The sequence below is a fragment of the Colossoma macropomum genome, unplaced genomic scaffold, assembly GCF_904425465.1.
Source record: "Colossoma macropomum unplaced genomic scaffold, Colossoma_macropomum, whole genome shotgun sequence".
Taxonomy (NCBI): Eukaryota; Metazoa; Chordata; class Actinopteri; order Characiformes; family Serrasalmidae; genus Colossoma; species Colossoma macropomum.
In genome coordinates, this window is record NW_023494798.1 from 1,399,021 (window position 1) to 1,421,973 (window position 22,953).

Sequence of the window (22,953 nt, forward strand, 5' to 3'; positions counted from 1 at the left end):
AAAGAGTGATAAAGAGAAAGGGAGATAGAAGTAAAAGAGAAAGTAGGACAGAGAAAAGAAAGGGATAGAGATGGAAAATAAAGGGAGAAATGTAAAAGAGAAAGAGAGGACAGAGGGAGAGAGATAGAGAAAAAGAGGTAGATAAAAGTAAGAGAAGAGAAAGGGACAGGGTTAGACAGATGAAAAAGAAAGGACAAAAGGAGGACGATAGACAGATGACAGAGATGGATAAGAAAGAAAAAAATAGAGAAAGCGAGAGAAATAGAAAAAGAGAGATGGGTAGCAGAGAAAGTCAGGATTGAGAGATGGACAGAGGAGAAAAGAGAGAAGAGGAAGGGTTAGAGAGAGATAGAAGAGAAAGGGAAGAGAAATAAAAAATAAAAGAAACATGGGAAAGAAAGAGAGGAGAATAGACAGATGACGAAGAGATGGAAGAGAAAGGGAGAAAGAAAATAGATTGCAGAGAAAGGGAGATAAATAAAATGAAGATAGGAAGTCAGAATAGAGAGAGGGGCAGATAGGAGAAAAAGAGGAGAAATGAATAGAGAGACAGACAGAAGAGAGAGCTAGAAGAGAAAGGGAAGAGAAATAGAAAATAAAGAGAAAGATAACAAAAAGAGAGATAGAAAGGATAGAGAGAGAAGCACAGATAAGAAAAAAGAAGACAAATGAAGAGAGAGAGACAGAAGAGAGATAGAAGAGAGAGGGAAGAGATAGAAAATAAAGAAGGATAGGAAAGAAAGATAGGATGTACAGATGGACAAATAGGATTGAAAATAGAAGGGAGAAGGATAGACAGATAGTCAGAAGTGACAGAGAGAGATAGAAGAGAGAGGGAGAAGAAACAAAAAGATAAGAAAGAAAGAGATAGAGAGGGACAGATAGAAGAGAAATGAGAAAAGAAAGGGATAGAGAGAGATAGGCAAGAGAGATAGAGAGAGAGATAAGAGGAAAGATGGAGTAGGAGAGGAGACAGAGTGGGAATGGAAACAGACACAGGGGTAGAATGAGATAAACGGATAAACGCAGGCACGGAAAGAGAGATAAATGGCTGATAGGTCTGTCTTTTTCTCTTTCCCTGCAGAGAGACCGAATGACTGAGTCAAGGCTGTCAATACATTTATTTGTTTACTTGTTTATTTATCAGGTGTTGCCCAAAGAAACTCACAGTTCAGGGTAGATTTACTGTAAAAGTGTTCCAGAGTTATTATTTTATTAGGGCCATTAAGCTGTCACAGCTGTAGAGATGGCCGTGGTGCACATGCGCCTTATTATCATATCTTTAGTCTTAAATTAAGATCTGACAGGTCAAGATTTTTTAACAAATTCCAATTACAGAAATTCTTTATTTAGGAATTATACAACAGTCAGTTCCGGCCACGCAAGCTGATTGGTTGAGCAGCGTTCTAACTGTGCTGTTATTTCGCTGTAACATCACAGGTTTTTCACAAACACTCCTCTGAGACGCTGTTGCTAAGCAACGACTTTGACAGCTGTAGGAGACGCTCAAACCATTTGAACGTTTTTACTTCTTACTTTGCCACAAACAGAAAATGGACACTTCCAAGATCACATTTGACCGGCCGATTTGGTCAGACTCTGAAGATGAGACGACACTAAATTCCCAAACTGTCGTCACCACTGAGCAGCTTTTCAGTCGGCAGCTGAGACAGAAGAACAGCTAAACAACCTGGAATCAGCCAGAAATGAATCCAATACCATTCGCCAAATGTGTAGTCTGATCTTCAGAGTCTGACCAAATCAGACTGAGCCATAAAACTGCTGCAATATCAAGTTCAGCTCAGTTTTGTCAGTTTTTGCCAGATCAGTATTAATGTTGTTTTGTTGCAGCCAGTCTGTAAAGCATCTTACAGCCCATTTAGTTTGGCGAATGGTATTGGGTTCATTTCTGGCTGATTCCAGGTTGTTCAGCTGTTCTTCTGTCTCAGCTGCCGACTGAAAAGCTGCTCAGTGGTGATGACAGTTTGGGAATTTAGTGTAAGGAGCTGGAGAACGAACTGCCGGCTGCGCAGCGAGTGGGCGGAGCTCGTTACTCTGACGTAGCAATGAGCTGCTTGTTAAAGAACTATAATTTGGTGAAGGAACTGCGAACATTAAGACATATTAAACGCCGCGTTCACGGCCCAGTTTATTAATCTATTACTTTATTTATTTAACTGTTGTATAAAAGCAATAGAACACTCGAGGTTGTGGTGTTATTTCGCGATAACACACTCCCTCTCGTGTTCTGTTGCTTAAATATATCTTAACTTACGGCATCTTAATTCAAATTAGGAGAACCTTGGCAAACCTTGGTAAAACATTGGCAAAAACAAAAGTGTGAAGTGGACATTTTAGTAACATCGATCGAACAAGAATTTTGTGAGTGCGCCCCCTGCTGTTGAACGAGGAGTATCACTCCCATTTCAAGTTCAATTTAAGGCTGTCATCGCCCTCTGCAGGCGGCACGGTGGCGCAGTGGGTAGCGCTGTCGCCTCACAGCAAGAAGGGCCTGGGTTCGATTCCCGGCCGGGTGACCAGGGTCGTTTCTGTGTGGAGTTTGTCTGTTCTCCCCGTGTCTGCGTGGGGGTACTCCGGTTTCCTCCCACAGTCCAAAAACATGCAGTCAGGCTGATTGGACATGCTGAATTGCCCCTAGGTGTGAGTGTGTGGATGTGTTTGTCTGCCCTGCGATGGACTGGCGACCTGGCCAGGGTGTATCCTGCTTTCTGCCCGATGACAGCTGGGATAGGCTCCAGCACCCCACCGCGACCCAGAAGGATAAGCGGTTTAGATGATGGATGGATGGATGGATGGATCGCCCTTAATAAACAGCCACATGTTTAACTCTGTCTATTTATTATTCACTACAGTTTTATTTGGCAGGTTTGTCTACATTGTTTTAACTGAAAAGAGAATATAAGGTGGAACGGGAGAATTCGAAAGAGAAGCGACTTCAGCTTCACTGCTTTTTAGTGTGTGACAGTCTCTCGTTGAAGATTTAACGTACCAGGAGACCAACTGCGCTGCTTATGAATGCGAATAACGCATCACTGCTATGTGACCTGCAGTCTGCACGCCGGTTCTCAGTTGTTGTGAAACAGGGTTTTCGCGCTATGTTGCACACGCCCTGTCTCGAAGATATTTTACTGACACAGTGATGCCCCCACTTTCTACAACGAGACCAAAAAAGAAGTTATGGAATCACTGAATAAAACGGGTAGGACAGGTGTAACATGTGCTGCGTTGACATCTATCACCACTGGATCTTATTTCACCGTAACTGCGCATTTTATCACAGATGAGTAGCAGCAGCTTCTCATGCTCCAAACAAGAGCAGTGAATGAGAGCCATCTAGTTCACTAACCACATCACCTCCATTTGTTTTATTAAAAAAGACATTGGAAGTAAATTCATTATGGATCATTACAGATACTTTGGTTTAAAAGTACCAAGTCACTTTAAATAACAACACCGAGTCTCTCAGTCACTTTAAAATGTATATTGTCTCTATATTCTGTGTATATTTAATATATGTCAGTTAGTTTTTCTTGTATTTTTATTTTTACTTATTTACTTTCTGTAGAGTGATTATCTGAGCCTCACCACAAGCATTTCAGTGCATAAATGTCCTGACATGTTGTATAAGTGACAAATAAACTTGAAACTTGAACTCGAAACTTGAGCTCACACAGTGAGAAAATATAAATGCTATATAGAAAAAAAAGATGCATCGATAATCTTTTATAATCGCATCGCAGCCTCTGAATCGTAATCGAATCGAATCGTGAGGTGCCTAGAGATTCCCACCCCTAGTGCAAACCAAAGCAATCGTCTTAATATGATGACAGAACTGGTTGCTTGAAAGCCTTGGCTGACCTGATTACCTCAAATCGAGGGAACTGACCACTGTCCTTTTTCTGAAATTCTGAATTCACTGAAGAAATAGTGTAACATAGTGTAAATATCATTCAGCACACAATCAGAACTTTTCATCAACTCACCTAAACCAAACAGAGACCCCATCACACTGGTAATTTTACTATAGTAGAGTAGCAGAAGGAAGCAGTGAGTACAAATCACAAATATGCAAATCAGCACTGTTTCCTATATGGTTGCTTTTTTGATCCCCAGAGAGAAATTCAGATGGTTTAGTTGATCCCCATAGAATTAACTACCAAAAGAACATTAAACAAACTCTGCACATACAGCATGTGGTATCAAAGTTAATGTGTCAATAGTGCTCTCACACGATAAACTATTAACGTCACTAAGTTTTTGATGCCGTTTACACATTTTGAGTTTGACCCTTTAAGCTATCCATAGTCCAGCCTAAAACCCAGCTGATTGCAGTGTTGCTGTGACTCTGAGACTGTAGTCCTCCTGTTCTTTAAATGACAAGACATTTCATTAAAGGCTTCCTTCATAAAACCGAACTTATTTTCAGCTACTGCACTGGTAAATTTCATCACTGAAGGATGTGGTGAATCAACTAAATACAGTGCTGATGCCGTCTTTATCAGTAACGTCAGTAAAGTTGGCACAGGAGGACGCTTTCAGCAGACTACGCTGGACAGTGTCCGTTGGAGAACTAGGGATAAATAAACAAGCAGCAAACTAACAAAAGCAACAGAAGGGTGAGAGCTACAGGTTCCTTTAAAGCAAGGCATGCACTATGAGAGTGAGAAGCTACAAATAGGCTCTTTTCTCATTTTTTCTCCTGAAAGGACTCTTAACGCTGCTTCCGGTAAAGCAATAACAGTAACAACGATGACTACTAAAATGTGTACAACTTACTAAAGTGTTTGAGTTTGAAGCAAAAACAAATTTATCTCAGCTGAGAATGAGCAGAGGAAAAAGAATAAACTTTGTCATACGGAGGAAAAGAACCTCTGTGTCTGCATTTCAGCACTGCTGACCAACGTTAACAAGCACTTCATGCTTTAAAGTTGCTGCTGAAGCCGCTTTCAGAGGAACAGTTTTCATTTTCTCCCCCTTAAAACTGGCAGTATCTGAGAGAGCGGGTGCTCAGCGGGTAGATGTATGTTCGCTGGAGCCGGTGTGTGGGTAAAACGTCTACAGTGGCGCTACGGACCCTGACGACCTGAAGCGCCCCCTGCTGGCATGTGTGCGTCTTTAGCTTTTTGGCAACTAGTTTATTGTAAGTGAGCTGTGTCAGCATCTCTAGCTAACATGGCTAATGTAGCGTTTTGATTATAGTAGTTTCACCTCCATCGATTCATCCCTTAGTAGATGTTAGCTGACATTACTGTACTCTGATAGCTGTGAAGGAATTTTTCCATAAAGCATTTACCACCTTTATTTAGTTTGGACTCCCACATTGTTGTTTGTTTGTTTCTTCAAACATTCTGCATCCTTGAATTTCAATCTTGACAACTATGACAAAGATAAAGTGAGACGCCTTTCCATGGTGAGCCGAACGCCTGTATTTCTGAGGGTAATAACTGTCCATAAGGCAAAAGCAGAACTTATTTTACTGAGCGTTTATGCCCTTTCGTTTCTTGTGAAAAGGGCCTGTCGTGGAGGAGCTGGAGCATCCAGCCACTGTCTCAGTGGATGTAGGTGATGAAAATCAGAAACTACGTTTGGCTTGTTATCATGTTCAGCCTGCGTTCTTGTGAGTTTCATGTTCTGGTTCTGTGTTTCTTGTGTATTTTTGAATCATTGACTGTAATAAATTCATTCTGATTAAGCTTATTTTATCTGTTTACTTAACTATAACAAAATGCTCTGCTTTTTAAATGATTTTTCTTTAGGGTTAAATTTTTAAAAATAAGCAACAAAATAATGGGATTAATCACAGTTAATTCTTTTAATTGTTTGACAGCCCTAGTGTTTACACAAACTCACAGAGCGGAGACTTCAGGACGTAAACACAAAGTGCAAAAGTTGACAACATCACCTGAAAACATGTACAGTCAGAAGTGTTTGAGTTATTTTTTCAACTGGGTTGTTGTGGAAAGTGTGAAAATAATAACGTGTGGAAAAAGACAGTGAAGTTAGCTTATATAAAACACCGTAGCTGCAGATGATTTGGTTCATCACTTAATAATTTCCCTGCTTCTTTTGTCCAGGTGCTGTAGGGAAATGTCCAGTTGTGCAGACGAGTAAAAGCCCCACAGCGCTTCCCGTCCAGCTCTCAGGGACCCCGAAGAACAAACTCAACGACCCCGGGGGAGGCTCCTTCAGGTACACCACTGCACCTACAGGGGGAGAGTTTGCATTAGAACATGGGTGCCCAAATTTTAGGGACCGAAGTATGATGTTTGTAGTGAGCGGATGGCCAAAAAGAAAAAAAAGCTACAAAGCATTTTGTTAGCTTTACTTTTTTGCACGATTCCAGTATATGTGGAGAAATTAGACTCCAGTGGTTTCGTTGCATACATATGCTTTATTAGCTTGTAACTGCTTGGTCCATACTGTATGTATTAGATTTGCGGTGCAGTCTTGGCTGTTGTGAAGCATCAAGGGGCATCAATTTTTTTTAATAGTTTGTTTTAGAACATTACACTGTATATTTATTACTAAAATTAATGTGTGTATATATATATATAATATATATGTATATATATATATATATATATATATATATACACATACGTCATGTATGTATGTATCTCTGCTGTCAGAACAAAACCTTGTATCTCCAAAAATGAGAACTTTACAGGAGAAGGAAAACACATAATCCACTTTTAATGTAGGTCAATGGAACCAGACTTTTTTTCAAGTCATTTTGGGCCGTTTCTTTCGGTCCATTCTTCATGAAATTTACACACAGTGTAAAGTTCAACAGGCATTTTCAAATTATGTCAAAAACTGAAAAATGGCAAAAATGGAGATAAAAGGTTTTGTTCTGACAACAGGGATATGTGCATATATATATATATATATATATATATATATATATATATATATGTACACACATGAACAGAATATATATAAACACATTCCACCCATTTATATTTTAGAAAGGTCCCTGAATGGTGATGAGGGAGTTCACTGATAGGTGACATTGATAAAACGAAGGGAGAAAGCAGAGACAGGAAAACCCTTTGAAAAACTAGCATGATAGCGACTCATCGATGATTAAGAGCTCCACTCACCACAGAACATGCTCGATTTGGGCTTTCTGTCACCAGTCAGTCCCACTCACCGCTCTCAGATGTCTGCTAAACAGATGTCATTTTAGCATTAGTAAGCTGGAAACCAGTCTGTGCTGTGTGTGTGGCACATTTGGCTTCTTAACTAAGCTGTTGTTCGCTTAGCCAAAACCCTACAGTCCAGAACTCCACAGAACAGGTTCAGTTTTAGCTGTCATTCACTCAGCTTTACCTCTCGGACATTCGTTTTTTTTTTATCATCTACACTCGTGTCAGCAGAGCAGCAGTCAGTCAGAATCAAACCTGTGCTGTGGTATGTGGTGCTGTTTGAGTCTGTAGCCTGGTTGCTAAGCTAATGTTAAGTTAGCTGATCAGGCCACAGATCCAAACAACACAGAGCAGGTTTTATTTCTCCTTTCTGTCCCTTTAGCGCCGGCTGTTCTACTTTACTCCCTCAGATTTGAAGCATTATCAGTGCTTTAGTTAACCGGAATAGAACATGTTCTGCGGTGAGCTGAGCTGTTAGCATGCTAACTAAGCTAATGCTAACCAGCTCCTCTCTCCTATTTTAGTAATCGAGTAATCTGACCGATATTTTGATGGTTAATCTAGTATTTAGAGTTTTAAAAGGAGGCCAGACGGTGTACATGAACAATAACAAACTGCATAGCCTTTAAAAAAATCCAAACACTTTCTTGTAAATAGTTAAACCTATAACATCTGTTCATTTAATAAATGCTGCGATAAAAAATTCATATAAATGGCTGCGTAATATGTACACAAAGATTGAGACGTAGAAATATTTTAAATATGCATGACCATTATGTAAACGACTAACTTATCTTTGACAATTAATTGAGGAGGTTAATCAAGTAATCTTGACGGCCTGTATAGTTTTTGTCTCTGATATCATGATAGAATGTTTTCACACTGTCCCGTCACCCGCATTTACCTGCGTGGGAAACATGATGTGATACCCAGAGCTGTCACACGGGGGCAGCATTTCCCTGAGCTGCTGCAGGTGACTGCAGGCGAGTCTCTGAGCGAAGGCCGGCTGCAGGAGCTCATCTGCACTCCTCTGCTCCTGTCTTTTCACCTGTCTTCTCTCTGCGTGAAAACATGCTCATCTTCCAGTCACTTTGTCTGTGTCCTCTTAAACATCTGGATCTTTACTCATCTCGCTTTGTCTCTCTGCCACAGCGTACACTGTAAAGAACTGGACATGTCCCATAGCCCGTTACCCCCCAGTCCAGCAGCCTGTGTTGTTTATGTTGGCGGGGATGTTACCTTCAGGGTTCCATACGTCCTGGAAAAACTCAGAATTTGTAGACTAGGTTTTAAATTAGTGAAGTCCTAGAAAAGTGTAAAGTTGGGCCATTAAATCACAGAGATTGCACATTTTAGCATATTCTTAGCTGCAGATGCCTTTCATATGTATTGTAGTTTGTAGTAGTAATGCTAGAGTTGCGTGTGGACAGATATGTGAACGCTGTGTGAGTTTCTTGCAGGTTGTAACGGTCAGTTTAAATATTTTTGTGACTCGTGATCAAACACAGGGTTCAACGTGAACCTTGCCCAATTAGGTAAGTGAACCGAGAGTTTACTGACCTGAAAGGAGTTTATACTGTCCTGAACATATTTCTGCTTTTAAAAACATTTAGCGAATATAAATAAGCTTTAAATTAGTAACTTTTCAAGGGCAATCAACTTATTATTAAAATAAAATTATTTAGATTTTGCTTTCAAAAACATTTTTCAGTCATAAGTATAAAGAAATAACTTTTTCGGGGAAATCAATTTATTATGAAAATAAAATTAGTGATAGTTTGCCTTTAAAAACACTGTTCAGGTGTAAATAAGATTTAAAGAAATAACTTTTCTAGGACAAACGGTTTGTATTGTTTGTAATTATTTTTGTGAGAGAGAGAGAGAGAGAGAGAGAGAGAGAGAGAGAGGGAGAGAGGGAAGGCTTGAGTGTCTTCTGTAATATAAATTAATACCACTGTTGTGTGGTACAGAGATGGTGTTGAGAGGTACTTCATAACAGTGTAAAGTGTTTGTGCAGTGTTTTCTGTAACCTGAATGGCACTGATCTGGTTTTGTTTGTCTACTTAAGACCTAAACACTGTACAGTACGTCTGTAGTATGGATGGGTCAAAATTGACCCTAGAAAAATTTTCCAGTGAGGAAGTAAAGTTTCTTAAAACCGCACTATGTAAGTTTTGAAGAACTCTGTGGTGACTACAACTACAACCATCTGTGGCTGGAGTCCAAGAGAGCACAGTTGGCCTCGCCCTCTCTGGGTGGGTAAGAATATCACTCAGCGCTAACGCAGGCGTCTGTTAGCTGACATAACAGATCTGGCGGTTAGTGTTCTCCTCCGAGCGCATTCAGCTGTCAAATAACACTGCATTAGCGGCAGTTCAAAAAGATGCAGTGGTGCTTCACAGGACTTGGAGGAAACCTGTGCTTTTGCCCTCCTGGTGGTGTTGTGTGATTGGAGTCCTAACTAGTGGGTGGAAATGGATACGACTAAACTGGGGAGAAAATTGGGGGAAAACAAAAAAAGAGAACTTGGTCAAAACTTGATAAATGACGTCTTTTCGTCTAAGGATGTGAGTGAATTTTCTACTGTTATCATCATATCTTCATCAGGATAATGTCGATGTTGCATTTGAGGCCGAAACATCGAGCCGGACCTTATTTTTGAGCTGTGGTGTAAAAACTCCTGACTCCACATGTCTGAATTTTAAATGATTATTTCAGGCTTTACAGGGCGACGTGCAGCAGTGCTCGCACACCATATTTTAGCCTTCATTCCCTACTGACTCCGTAATGCTACCTCTTTCAGTTTTAACAAAAAAAATCTTACATAGTGCATCTTTAAAGAATAAAATGTTATTAGAAGTTTTGTCACATATGCTGGCATTATCAGTGATGCCTCGCACTGCAAAAAGGCGAGATTAAACTGGATTAGACCGCAGTGGCGAGGTAGTGTTTGGATATAAAAGCAAATGAAGACAATATCAAATGTGTTGTTCACCTGATCGATTGGGTCCTAAAAACATCAGAAAGGCAGCCTGCCCAAGTGGGCAAGTGATTTTCAATGCTGTTGTCCCGACTTAGCAACAGGCCGGTTGTTAAAGCTGATACCTGAAATGATGATTGGTTGAAGGAGGTGTGGGTGAATGTGTGTCATTGCAGCTCTCAGACAGTAAGGAGTAGTTAAAGGTTGTGTTGCTGACTTCGGTGTTAGGAGTGTCAGTTGCTGTGCATCGTTGTAAGGTGACATTTCATGAGCAGCAGCTGTTGTGTATATGTAATGGAAATTTTCCTGGAATTTGTCCTGGAAAGGTCCTGTTTTTGTTAGCATGAATGCTTGCTTAAGCAAGTGCTTTTAGAAACTTAAATAAAATGTAACTTATAAATAAACTAAAAAAAAAAAGATTTTTGTTTGTGCAGTGTTTTTTCCTCCAAAGTTGCTCACGGCACTAATCAGGATTTGCTGACACAGCTCCACTGGTGCCCTGGGGAAAGCTGTTAACAGACAAATATGGGTGTTGTAAGATGTAGGTGTGGTGCTCCGGAGTTGGCATTGTTTGAAAGCTGCTGTTGTTGCAGTGTCTAAAACTAGCCTGCCCTTTGGGCTAATTCCTGACTGCTAGGGATGCATAATTATATCTGAAATAGTGTTAAGTGGGAGCAATAAAATTCAGTACTGCAATATTTTAAAACTATATCATGGTATTAAAATGTCACATGATATTTAAGCATTAATAAGGTAAACATAAGGCCTATGTTTCCTGAATACCGCTACTCTCTGTTAACAGAATGTCTGGCATGGCTTGTTTTGATTGGACTGTTTGGTTCTGTTTTCTGAACATTTCATGATAGGAATCAAGGCTTACAGTGTCTTTAATGCAGCAAAACCATTTTATTTACTATCCAGAACCACCAGTGAACCTAAACATGTCTTCTGAGTGTTTTTGTATGTTGATGAAATGCAAAAAGTTGGTAAATCTGAAAAAAATCCAATTTGTTTGGGAACTTTTTTTTCCTTACGACACCCTGATGTACCTTTTAGATCAGGGGTCGGCCACATGCGGCTCTTTAACTGCCCTGTTGTGGCTCCACAGCAAAATTAGATTTTTAGGTAAAAATAAAATAATCCTTCTTTGCAATAAAATAACAACAATAAATGGTCTTGATTTGATATAGCCTATATCTGCTAATTCACCCTTTAACCCTGAAGATCTCTTTGCAGACTAGACCGGGTCACCATAGCAGCGTAGACAGTCTCAACTAGCCAGTAGCTAACGAAACAGCAAAGAGAGAGATTTAAGATGAACATCGCCAATTTGGATACAAATTTACTTATTTGCATTACATTCACAGGTTTCCTGATACGTTTAATCTGCAACGAGAAACTGTCAAACACTAAAAAGTCGCGAAGCTGAAGTTTAGCTTCTTATACGCCAGCTTCCTGTTTGAATTTTCCCGTTCCACCTTAAAAGGTGCCGCAGTTTCGTTCTGGCGCCTCAGGCACCATTTAAGGTGGAACGGGAAAATTTGAACAAGAAGCTGGCGAGTGAGAAGCTGACTTCAGCCTCGTAAAAAGTCGAACGTTGAGAAACATTTTACAAGAAACTGTTCCACTTTTGAGATTCCTGCCAGAGATGTGAGAAAAGCAGCTATAGTTGAGCTAAAGCTTAAAACAGAGCAAAGTAAGTCTGCTTTTTTGTTTATATTAAATTCGTTAGTCTATACTAGTACATCAGCACATACTGAGACATATTTACAGCCAAGATGGTAAAATGGAGATAAAATGTGGCTCCCAAGGTGGTTTGATTTTTACTGAAAGGATAAATGGCTCTTCTTAACATTTGGGTCCCTGTTTTAGAGGCAGTAAATTCTTCCTATCACCACCACTGTGAATAATTCTGACTTGGTGAGTTTCTCTGGATGGAGCATTTCACACCAAACCAAACCAAACTTTCTCAGAAGCGCCCAGCAAATGACGGGCATTTCAGTTGATTTTCACTTAAGCCCCGCTTTTGTTTTGTATCAGTATCACGAACATTAAAAAATCAGTAGTGTTGTCTGACACCAGTAACACTACAGATAATATGGATCAGCTCTTATCTGAAACTGTATTGCTACTACACTATTTTACAGCAAGTACAACTCCAGTGATCACTTAACAACATTATGTTGGTGTGTATAAGTGTGTGGATGTGTTTAGGTGACCTGTAGAGCTCTGTGTGTGTGGGTTGGTGGGTGGGTGTTGTCTTTGCGTGACAGATCAGTGTGTGTGTCGCGCTGGGCTGGGCCACAGAGTGCACAGTAATGGCCATGTCCCTCCACCCCTGAGGGGAGCAGTAGCTGCAAGCACTGATTGATAAACCAATAAATCTTTGGCAGCATTGCTAATTAAGCTGTCAGGGCCGCATGTTACGGACAACCTTTGTTCCCGGCGGCACTTTTTCAGTGGCCACCGCGCTCCGGAAGCTTCCGTGACCCTCTTCTGCCACACTGTCCTCTGTCCCGTTTTTCCGCCGTCTTTCTGTCTGCTAAAACTTAGCTGAGCATGTTAGCCAGCTAACCGCTACCAGGTTAGCAAAGCAGTCGTCAGAGTCTTGCAGTTTGGGCAATATTTTTATCGTTATCGTGATAAACTATGTCACATTAAGCTATTTTGAGCATATTGTGGGTATCATCATTCTTAAAGAACACTGACAAACTATGTTTCTTTATAAAGTGTTTATAAAGCATAATGAGGCCTATTTAAATGGATTTAGTGCGGTGCAGTTTGCGAAACACTGAATAAGAATCATTGTAGTTGTTATAGTATTTTTAGATGTGGCACTACCGTTTCAATTTTGTCTGTTACGATTTATGAAATCTCAGAAAAACTAATTATAGTGTTGCATGTTTTGTATCATGAAAATGTCTCAAGGTATTGTGATGTAACTTTTTTGCCAAATCGCCCACCCCTACCACGGACCATCGTTTTTGTGTGACGTTTAAGGTGGGCAACTTTTAAAACTGGGCTGCAACAAAAACAAACCCACAGGGAGCAAAGTGTTCAGCATGGAAAAACGTGAGGATGCCTTTAGCTTCTGAATTCTTCAAAGAAATCTTTTGCAAAACTTTTCAACACAAAATTCACAGATTCACAACACTTACGACTGTATCTTGATACAAAAACGTTGCAGTGCTCAAGAGTGGGTTTGTTTCCCATCAGTCAGATTTAAATCTGCTGCATGGACGCACAGACACATGAACGTGCTTGTAGCCAATCTGAATGTAAATGACAAAATGCCAGTAGTTCTGGCCATCTGAGTGGTCATGTACATTGTGGGTGGAGCTTCTGAGACTGACTTGCAAGGAGCATAGTGTTCCTTTTCCAAAAAGTCATACAGTTATTTTTCCTGTATATGTGGAAGAAGAAAAAGAAAAAGTAGGATTTTTCAAAATGAAACCAATCAGTCGCTTAAGCCGTGCTATATATTGTAGTTGGGAACATTCCCAAATATTCCCAGATATAAGATATTTTTGTTGGGAAAAATGTTATTGCAGCTATGACATCCTAATGTGAGCAAAAAATGCTCCAAAGCCGATATATATACATATATACATCCCCCCCACCCCCATTCCCTCTAAACCTTCACAACATTAAGAAGCCAATATGAATATGAGCTAAGCTAGCTGACAAGCTGACAGTCTTAGCATGTTTAAGTGACGTCACTAGGTTACATGAAAGTAAGGCTACTATTATAACTATTCACTACTTTAATAATATTCCAACACTGCAGCCGTTTAGCCTCTGAACTACCACACTGTCAAAGCTTGCTTGTTTGCACTAGATATTTTAGTGAGGCTGAGAAATTCTCAGTCTTTAAGTAGCAGGTACACATCAATATTCCTATTTCAGCTACATAACCTTGTGATTTAAATGACACAGTAATCACATTTACATGCAGCCTGATAATCCGTTAATAATTCGAATAATAGCTTAATTGGAATAGAATAGTCTAGTCCGATTGAGGCCAGTTGGAATACAATTTCTATCCGATTGAATGAGGTGGGTAATCCTGTAAATACTCGTTTAAATAGAAGAATAATCATTGTTTAAATGCCTGTATCTGATTACATTCCCTATCAGAAAGTTTAAGTCCGTTCTGATCATGTTCGTCACGTCATAGTGAAAGTTTATACCGTTCAGCATGGCGGAGCAGAAACTGGTCTGCAGAGGAGACGAAGTTTATGCTCTGATCTTTAAAAGACGGCGGTGGGACGGACGTCCAGCTTATGTGTCTCAGAACACGACGTCTTCCTCTCGGCCTTCTTTAATAAGGACATGTGAAGGACGTTTTCCTGAGTCTGACATCATTTTAAAGCGATTAAAAACACAAGCACTGCTCACTGCTGCTCATCTCACTCTGACTGGACTCACGTGACGCTTGTTGTCATGGTAACGTCTGCACTAAGTTGTTCTCTACATATGCATGTAGTTTTGGATCGGATTACTTGTAGTGTGCCTATAAATGGAGATTTTCATCAGATTTTTGAGTAGAGTGAGCAGATAAACACCTCAATCGGAATGTATTCAAATGGATTAGCAGCAGTCCTTGCATGTAAACATAACCAGTGATAGTGGGGAGGAAAAACATATGTAGGGCAAATGTATATACTTCAGTTAAGCTAACCACAGAGTTCGCAAAGTAAAAGTGCACAAAGCTCTGTAAAATGTGGTGAAAGAAGAGCTGCAACATATTAAGCGTATTAAGCGCAAATTGAAAATGATGAATTGTAGATGCTGAAAAGAGCATAACTTCTGACTTATCTCTGACTCCTAACCCCTGCCAACCCCCTCGAGCTGACCGCTCGAACTGTGCGGTTAGCTGACGTTTGGCTAACGCCGTGTAGCGTCCCGCGCTAAAAGAGAAGCTCTAATAGTGTGTGTCGGCCTCCCACCGTGGTGTCAGCACTCATACACACTGTGGACGGCCCAGCAGAGGAGCCGGAGCCAGCATAGCTCCAGCAGGGGGCCACGCCTGGGACCTGTGCCCACACACGGGCACCGAGGGTGGGCATAAACGCAGGCAAAGCGCGGGGGTCTCTGTCAGAATCAGAGCTGGAGCGCAGGACATAAATGAGTGTGGAGCGCTGCGAACTTTGACCCCTGTGACCCTTGCGAGAGAGTTTTTTTGAGCTGCCTCAGGCTCTTCTCCTCTGCTGATGCACTCTAATTAGGACACTGTTGCCATGGAAACGGGAATGTGAAGGCCCCAACTGGATGCATGGGATGTCAGTCAGGGTCGGAGACGCCCCATGATGATGACTGTAATGATTATAGAGATCTGGTGGAGGCCGGTGGACCTCGATCATACAGGCAGAAAAAAAACACGTACTTTAATAAAAAGTTAATGTTTTGTGGTGATATTGATGATGATGATGATGATGATGAAGATGATGAAGTGGTGATGAAATAATTTCTTTTTTATTTCTGCATATGCTTCACCTAAGAACAGCTGGAAAATGTACTGGGTGCTAAGCATGCTCTATGGCATCAAAAGGGGAATCCCACCAATTTTTCTAAATTTCTGCATGATTCATAATTCTTTACAGTGGTGGTGATAGGAACCAGGAGTTGTGACATCTACAACACAAATATAGACATTTTATTTTTTATCCTGCTGCCTTACAACACCCTGCATGTACCTCTCCACTATCGCAAATCAGTGTCTCAGCATATTCGTAACCTCTTTATGTAGTAACTTTCTGTGAGGGAGCTTTTAGAGGTGGACGTCTGGTTCCTATCACCACCACTGTGAGCAATTCTAACTCAGTAAGTTTCTCTAGAACGGAGCGTTTAACACCAAACCACTCTAAATGACTGTCTTTATGATTTAGTTATCCAGAAATGTAGAAAGATTTGGTGAAATTCCCCTTCAGTGGTGAATAAATTGTCCATGTCGCTACAAAACTTTCTAACTTTACAGGAGAAGGTAATAATCTTGGATAGTTTAATGAAATATTCACACAGTGAAAAGGGCAGTTAGCTTTGTCAAATGGTGTAAAATAGGTTTTGATATGACGTATTTATGTATTTCTTCCTGTCCTGCATATTTACATATGTGACTTGTAGAAAAGTTGAATTTTCAGATGTGAGGGGCTAAAAACAACTGTAAAACAACAGCTATTCTGCCTAGGGTTGTCACAAGACCAGAACTTTGATTTCGATACTGATAACAAGCGTAGTATTACGATACTTGATACCAAATGATGCTATGGCAAAAAGTTTGACACTCATTGATTTAGTTTCCTAATTCTTATTTGTCTTATGTATTGTTTTAGTAATTTTTTTTGGTCTTATTTACTTTCTTTGCTATAATTTTACTAACATTCATTTCTATTTAACTTCTTCGTTCCTTCTTTTTTGTATAATGCTCGGCTGCATTGTAAGTGAGGGTCACTCTCAGTGTAGTCCGAGTTTAAATAAAGGTTGACTGAGTGATCAGGTGTGTTCAGGTGAGGGTAACACAGTGAGTGTGCTCAGATGTGATAAGTACTGTGTCATGTGTTTCAGGGACGATGATGACATCAATGATGTGGCGTCTATGGCCGGGGTCAACCTGAATGAGGAGAGCGCCCGTATCTTAGCAACCAACTCGGAGCTGGTGGGCACGCAGATCCGCTCATGTAAAGACGAGGCCTTTCTGCCCACAGGCCTGCTGCACCGCCGCATCCTGGAGACGGGTACGACACATATACACTGCTACAGTGTGTATTGGAGTCACATCTGTACCATACATACATATATACATACATACATATAGGGATGGACTCGCATCAAACCAAAACAAAAAACAGGACTATTTGTTAAGCACAGTAGCATTTTGCTATGGCTGTCATTTATAGGAGTTCACCCTGTACCTGTGACATTGGTGCCTTTTTTTCTGTTTTTTTTTTTCGTTGAGAGACACAGGTTCTGTTTTATGCACAATGCATGGCCCCAAGTTGTGCTGACCAATCAGATCAGTTTGAATAGTTTGAAGTTTGATGGGCCTGTTTTTTGAAGTTTGAATGGTGCTTTCATATCTACTTTGGTTTGGACCAATTGAACTTTTTCTTTGGTTCATTTTGACAGGTACGAATACGCCACCTGCTCTTGGGTGTGCTCTAAACAAACCATAGTCCACCAAAAATCACAGGTGTTGGTCTGCTTTCAAATAAGTCCTGGTCAGTGTGCTGATGGTGGGAGCTCTTTTTTTTTACCAGTGGTCTGCAGCAAATGAGATAATTCAACATCACCCTGCTTTTCTCTTCTTCTAGCGCTGTACTGTCTGCATAATCTGCCCGTTTTGACATTTGACTCTTGATAGATAGATTGTTCATGAGCTGCTGCTAAAAATGGCAGTCAAGCAATAAAATGGTAGCAAAGCAAAGCATATAGTTTTGGCAAATGGATCACAGAACATATTTATCATCTTGATTAATTGCAATCAGGAAGTAAGGTGTATTGTTATTGCCTGGACTGTAATACCCATATGTCAAGCATCTCTGTTTTAGTACAAAAATGAATGAAAGGGTAATATATCAAGAAAATATAGCTCTGGATTTTACACAGTGATAGGCTAAGATAAAGTCAGAAATGGTAGGTTTTTTGGCTCTAATGTGAAGATAATAGTGCTTGTAACCCTGCCAAATCTCTGACAAATCACACCTGGGTTTGTAATTTTTTAGGAAAAGAGTTAAGAGTGAAAAGAAAAAGAACTAGGAGTGAAACAGCCTAAAGCTGACATGGAACTAAATTGCACTTGAGTTGCTTAATGTGAAGCGTCCTGCAACTCACTTGAAACTCAGCCGCAACCGGTGGAAGTGTCTCAACTTCGTGGAAACTTCTTTGCATGTATTGTTGATAATGTCACGTGTGAGAATAAATGTCATCATTTTAATGTGATTGGCCCAGTTGGCAAGAAAAACAAACAGAAGATTGGTTTATTGAAGAGCTGAACCTGTTTAAAGCAGGAACAATCCAGAGTTTCAGAAATATGAACTGCTAATCTGGCTAACTAGTGAAGAAACTGAATTTTTACTAATTTAATAATTTAATCATTATTTACGGGCCTACACTACATGATTTAATAATTGCTTTGTGTAACAGTTAAGGTACACAGAAATTGTTTAAGACAGCTCACAACATGAAACTAGTTGCATGAAAGTTTCACCATGTAAAGCCAGCCTAAGACGAACGTCTAGTGCAGCCAGTGTAAACGGAAACTGATTAAATTGGCAGTGAATTTGTTCAGACAGCTTCAAATATTACTGTTTTTAAGGGTGATTTTGAGAAGGAGGATTCACAGCTTGTAAAATGCTAAATGCCATCATGCACCTTTTTGTCATCAAATGTTTTTATTTTCAAGATGAGGCTCCACAATGTTAATATTGAATACAATAGGCAAAGTACAAGTAGCATGAAGGACCACCCCCACCCCCACCCCCACCTTCACCCCATGGCACCTCTCAATTGAACACTGATCAAGAAAAGGAGTAAAGAAACTCAGAAAGTAATGCAAAACAAACCAGTACAGTACGCAAATCTGTAATAGTACTAATAATACTGACAGAAATAAAGCAGGTTTTCACAGTAGTCTGCTGTTCAGAGGAGTCTCCATCATCATCAACACTGTCAGTATCTCTGTTAGCTCTAAGACCATTAGCTTCAGCATGATCAGTGGTTATCGTCGAGCTCCTCACTCTGTTCGTCATGAACTCATCTCTGCTGAATGTAGGCCAGGCTCGAAACGCTCGCGGCAAAAAGAGCAACTCTCCTTCTTTCTGTTCGCCTCTCTTTGGCTTGGCTTTGTGTTCTTCGTATCTGTTTATTGTTTTTGACTGTGTCACCACCACAGACAGAGGGTGTGTCGGCCTGATGTCGGCGCTATGTGTTGCTTTTGAATACGATGCGCGCGACTCTCTTAAACGGGCTCGTCTCCTCATCTAATGACTCTCGCCGCGGCTCGCTCGGCTCCGTGAGTGAATCCGCGGGCCGCGGCATGAATAGTTTATGGGCCTGCCGTTTGAAGACTGGCTGTCAGGTTGTCCTGTGGACTGCAGGAAGGCAGCGCTCCGGTACGAAAGCAGCTCATATCTTTCCTCTTCTCTTTCAAATCAAAGACTGGGGCTAGACCAGCAGGCCTGAGCTTTTCTCATAAGGACTACGGTCAGACCTGCTCTCCGTGGAGGCGAATGCTACAGGAAGAGGCACTGAATACTGCTACGGCTTTCAGTGTTTTGGAATGTAAAGTTAAGCGCGGATCGAGAGTCATAATTATAACAATAGCAAATAATATATATTAGTAGTAATAGTAGGCAGTTATTTTTGTCATTGGTGAAGTAAATCTCTGACCTCACAATGATTTGATTCAGTTAAGATTCAGTGTGTCATGAATTCTCAAATTTCACCATGATTCAGTTAGAAAGAATCGTCTGAATGCTGAAATTATCTGTTGTATATGATTCTTTTCTGCACGTCTTTAAAGGACCCGTAGCGTCGACAAAAGAGTTTGAAGCAGTTTAACATTGTTAAACATTCCAAGGTTTCAAAATGTACCATTTTCCATACAGTCCATATATGGGAAAATATACAAACAAATAAACAGCCTGTGTGAATTCGTTGTGTCTGTGATGTCACAAGAACAAACCAATTTACGTACATCCACATATTCAGCCTACATCTGTCTAGCTCTGCCCATTCATACTGAAGTTATAAAGAGTGTTTCAGCTCTGAGTGCTTTCCGAATTAGCACAATACAGGGCAGCCAATCATCATGATCTGGTAGTGCGAGAGGAGAAACGAGTGAATCTTTAGCCCTTCGATTAAACTCTGGAGTGATCAAATACCCTCCAACATCAAATATCAAACATATTTTGATATTTATGACTCAAAACATTCAGTCCTTCTCTCAGCGAGAAGGTCAGAGATTTACTCAACGAGTTATTCAAACAACAGCCAATCAGAAAGCTAAATGAGCAGAGAAAACGGTGAAGAGCGCTTGAACACCTCCTGAACAGCAGAGCGCAAAGAGAGAAGCTGCGTGTAAAACAGGCAGATTAGACTTGTTATCGTGTTTATAATGTTGGATCCAGACGTCGAGTCACTCTCTTTACAATTTCAGCTCAGCTGCTGGTTCGTCGAAACGTTTCTCCAACTGTCACTGTGATATCAGCGTTTCTCAAACTCATACTAATACCCACATGGCTCCGCATAAAAGCACAAACCGGTCCAGTAAGTTTAGCTTTGTTTGTGTTGTGTGATCTGAGGAGATCTGGGAGTTTGTGTTCTTATTTGTAGCTTAAACTCGCTATGTGTGTTAAACGCTCTCTTTGTCTTGTCGTCTAGCCTGAGCACCCTCACAGCAAAGACAAGCACTATTACAAAAAATAGAGGTTGGAAAATGATCATGTAAAAATAAATTATGATATATTTGGTACGTAAAACCACACAAATGTTGTAGGTGGGAAATGAAATGAGGAAAATGTAGGATACAGGCCTTTTAAAGGAATAGTTAAAATATCAAATGTACACAGTTTACCGCAGACTCTACACATAGTCGATTTGCCATGACACGTTCGATGTCCAAAGTTTCCTTCTTTAGTTTTGCAGTACAGCAGAAACGTTTTTGGATGACATAGACCTCAATTCATTGTTAGCTACATTTGCCTTGTAGCTTTGAACATCAAACATACATTGACTAAATTTGGGATAAAGGTGGTCGGGGGGGCTGGGATGTTTATCAGTGATCTTTTGGTGAACTGTTCCTTTAAGAAAGGAAATGATTTTCAGTTTTTCAGTTTAGGCCAGGTTTTTTAAGCTAACTAGCTAGCCTTTTGTCACAAAATGTACACCCTGAAAAAAGAGGTTTGTTGAGGGTTTTTTAGAAAAGTGATAGTTATTTATAAAACCATGACAACTCAACTGCATTTTTCAAAAGCTCTTTACATAGTTAAATGGTTCTTCCTCTATGTTGGAGAGACTGTTGTATTTAGTTATTTAAAGAACCTTAAAAAAATCATTCTATATAGCACCAAAACAGGTTCCACTATTGATACAAGTCACAGAACCTTTTTTGGTATTATATAGAACCATTTTTGCTAACAGTGTAGGCTACATGCGGCGTTCTCGTTAACTTTCGGTTGTATGTGTCCGTTCTCATCACTCTCCTCTCCTCCTTCCCTCCTTCCCTCTCTTCTCCTTTTCTCTCCTCTCCTCCCTCCATCTCAGCATGCACTGGCTCTCAATTAAGCCTGTGCGGTGGATGTGAAGGAGCCGGAGGCTTTGCTGCAGTTGCAGTGCACCTCCATGTGGTTGTTATTGTGCACCCTTGAGCGCTGGGCTGCTTACAGAATGGAAATGCGCTGGGCTCTGGAGTGCTGGTGTGTGTGGGAGGACGGAGCGCCCCCTGCTGGGTTGAAGCAGCGCGGCGGTGGGCTTGTGTCAGTGATTGGGTGAGGAAAGCCCGAGGGTGACAGCAGACCAGGGGAGGCCCCTCAGTCTGCCAGCTCCGCTCAGGCAGAGCGCAGTGTGAATACACACATACACACACTCATGTACACACATACAAAGCCCTGATGTACCTTAGTACACTCAGGACAGTCTGACCTCAGTGTGAACAAAGGTAAACAGCTCTCTGATCTGTGAACAGCTCTCAGATCTAGATCAGATTAGGTCTCTGACCTAAGATCAGCTATAAGATCTAAGATCAGTCCTCTTCCTCTGTTGTCTTTATGCTCACTAAGCCTTTTTTTAACGGAGTGAACACAGTGTGAACAGAGGAAAACACCTGGGGACAGCATTGGCTGATCTAAGACCAGCACTATTGATCTAAGATCAGTTTTTAGATCTAAGATCAGCTTTGAATCAAGGTAAACGACTGGGGTCAGCATGAGCTTATCTAAGATCAGCTTTCAGGTCTAAGATTGTCCTCAGATATAAGATCAGGTCTCAGATCTAAGAACAGCTGTCAGGTTTAAGATCAGACCTTTGATCAACAATCAACTCTCAGATCTTAGATCAGCCCTCAGCTTACTTATTTAAGATGAGCCCTCTAATGTAAGATCAGCTCTCAGATATAAGATGAGTTCTCTGATCTATGATCAGCTCTCAGATCTAAGATGAGCGCTCTGATCTAAGATCAGATTTCAGATCTAAGCTCACCACTCTAGGATCAGCTCTCAGATCTAAGCTCATCACTCTAATCTAAGATCAGCTCTCAGATCTAAGTTTTCCACTCTAATCTCAGATCATCTCTCAGATCTAAACCCATCACTCTAATCTAAGATCGGCTCTCAGATCTAAGATCATCAGTCTAATCTAAGATCAGCTCAAAAATCTAAGATCATCACTCTGATCTAAGATCAACTCTCAGATCTACAACTCAAGACTCTAGTCTAAGATCAGCTCTCAGATCTAAGCCCATCACTCTAAGATCAGCTCTCAGGTCTAAACACTTCACTCTAAGATCAGTTCTCAGGTCTAAGCTCATCACTCTGATCTAAGATCAGCTCTCAGATCTAAACTCATCACTCTAATCTAAGATCAGCTCTCAGATCTAAACTCATCACTCTAATCTAAGATCAGCTCTCAGATCCAAACTCATCACTCTAATCTAAGATCAGCTCTCAGGTCTAAACACTTCACTCTAAGATCAGTTCTCAGGTCTAAGCTCATCACTCTGATCTAAGATCAGCTCTCAGATCTAAACTCATCACTCTAATCTAAGATCAGCTCTCAGATCTAAACTCATCACTCTAATCTAAGATCAGC

The 22,953-nt window shown here is 40.6% G+C and overlaps 1 protein-coding gene across 1 annotated transcript in view; it reads left to right on the forward strand.

Moving 5' to 3' along the window:
- The window catches only part of LOC118818435 (transcription initiation factor TFIID subunit 4-like), a 157,530-nt gene that overhangs the window by 41,810 nt on the left and 92,767 nt on the right, over window positions 1-22,953 (forward strand). Inside the window, exons 9-10 of the mRNA XM_036585696.1 lie at window positions 6,096-6,210; window positions 16,714-16,883. Of these exons, the coding sequence (XP_036441589.1) occupies window positions 6,096-6,210; window positions 16,714-16,883 (285 nt within the window). The remainder of the gene's footprint in view (window positions 1-6,095; window positions 6,211-16,713; window positions 16,884-22,953) is intronic.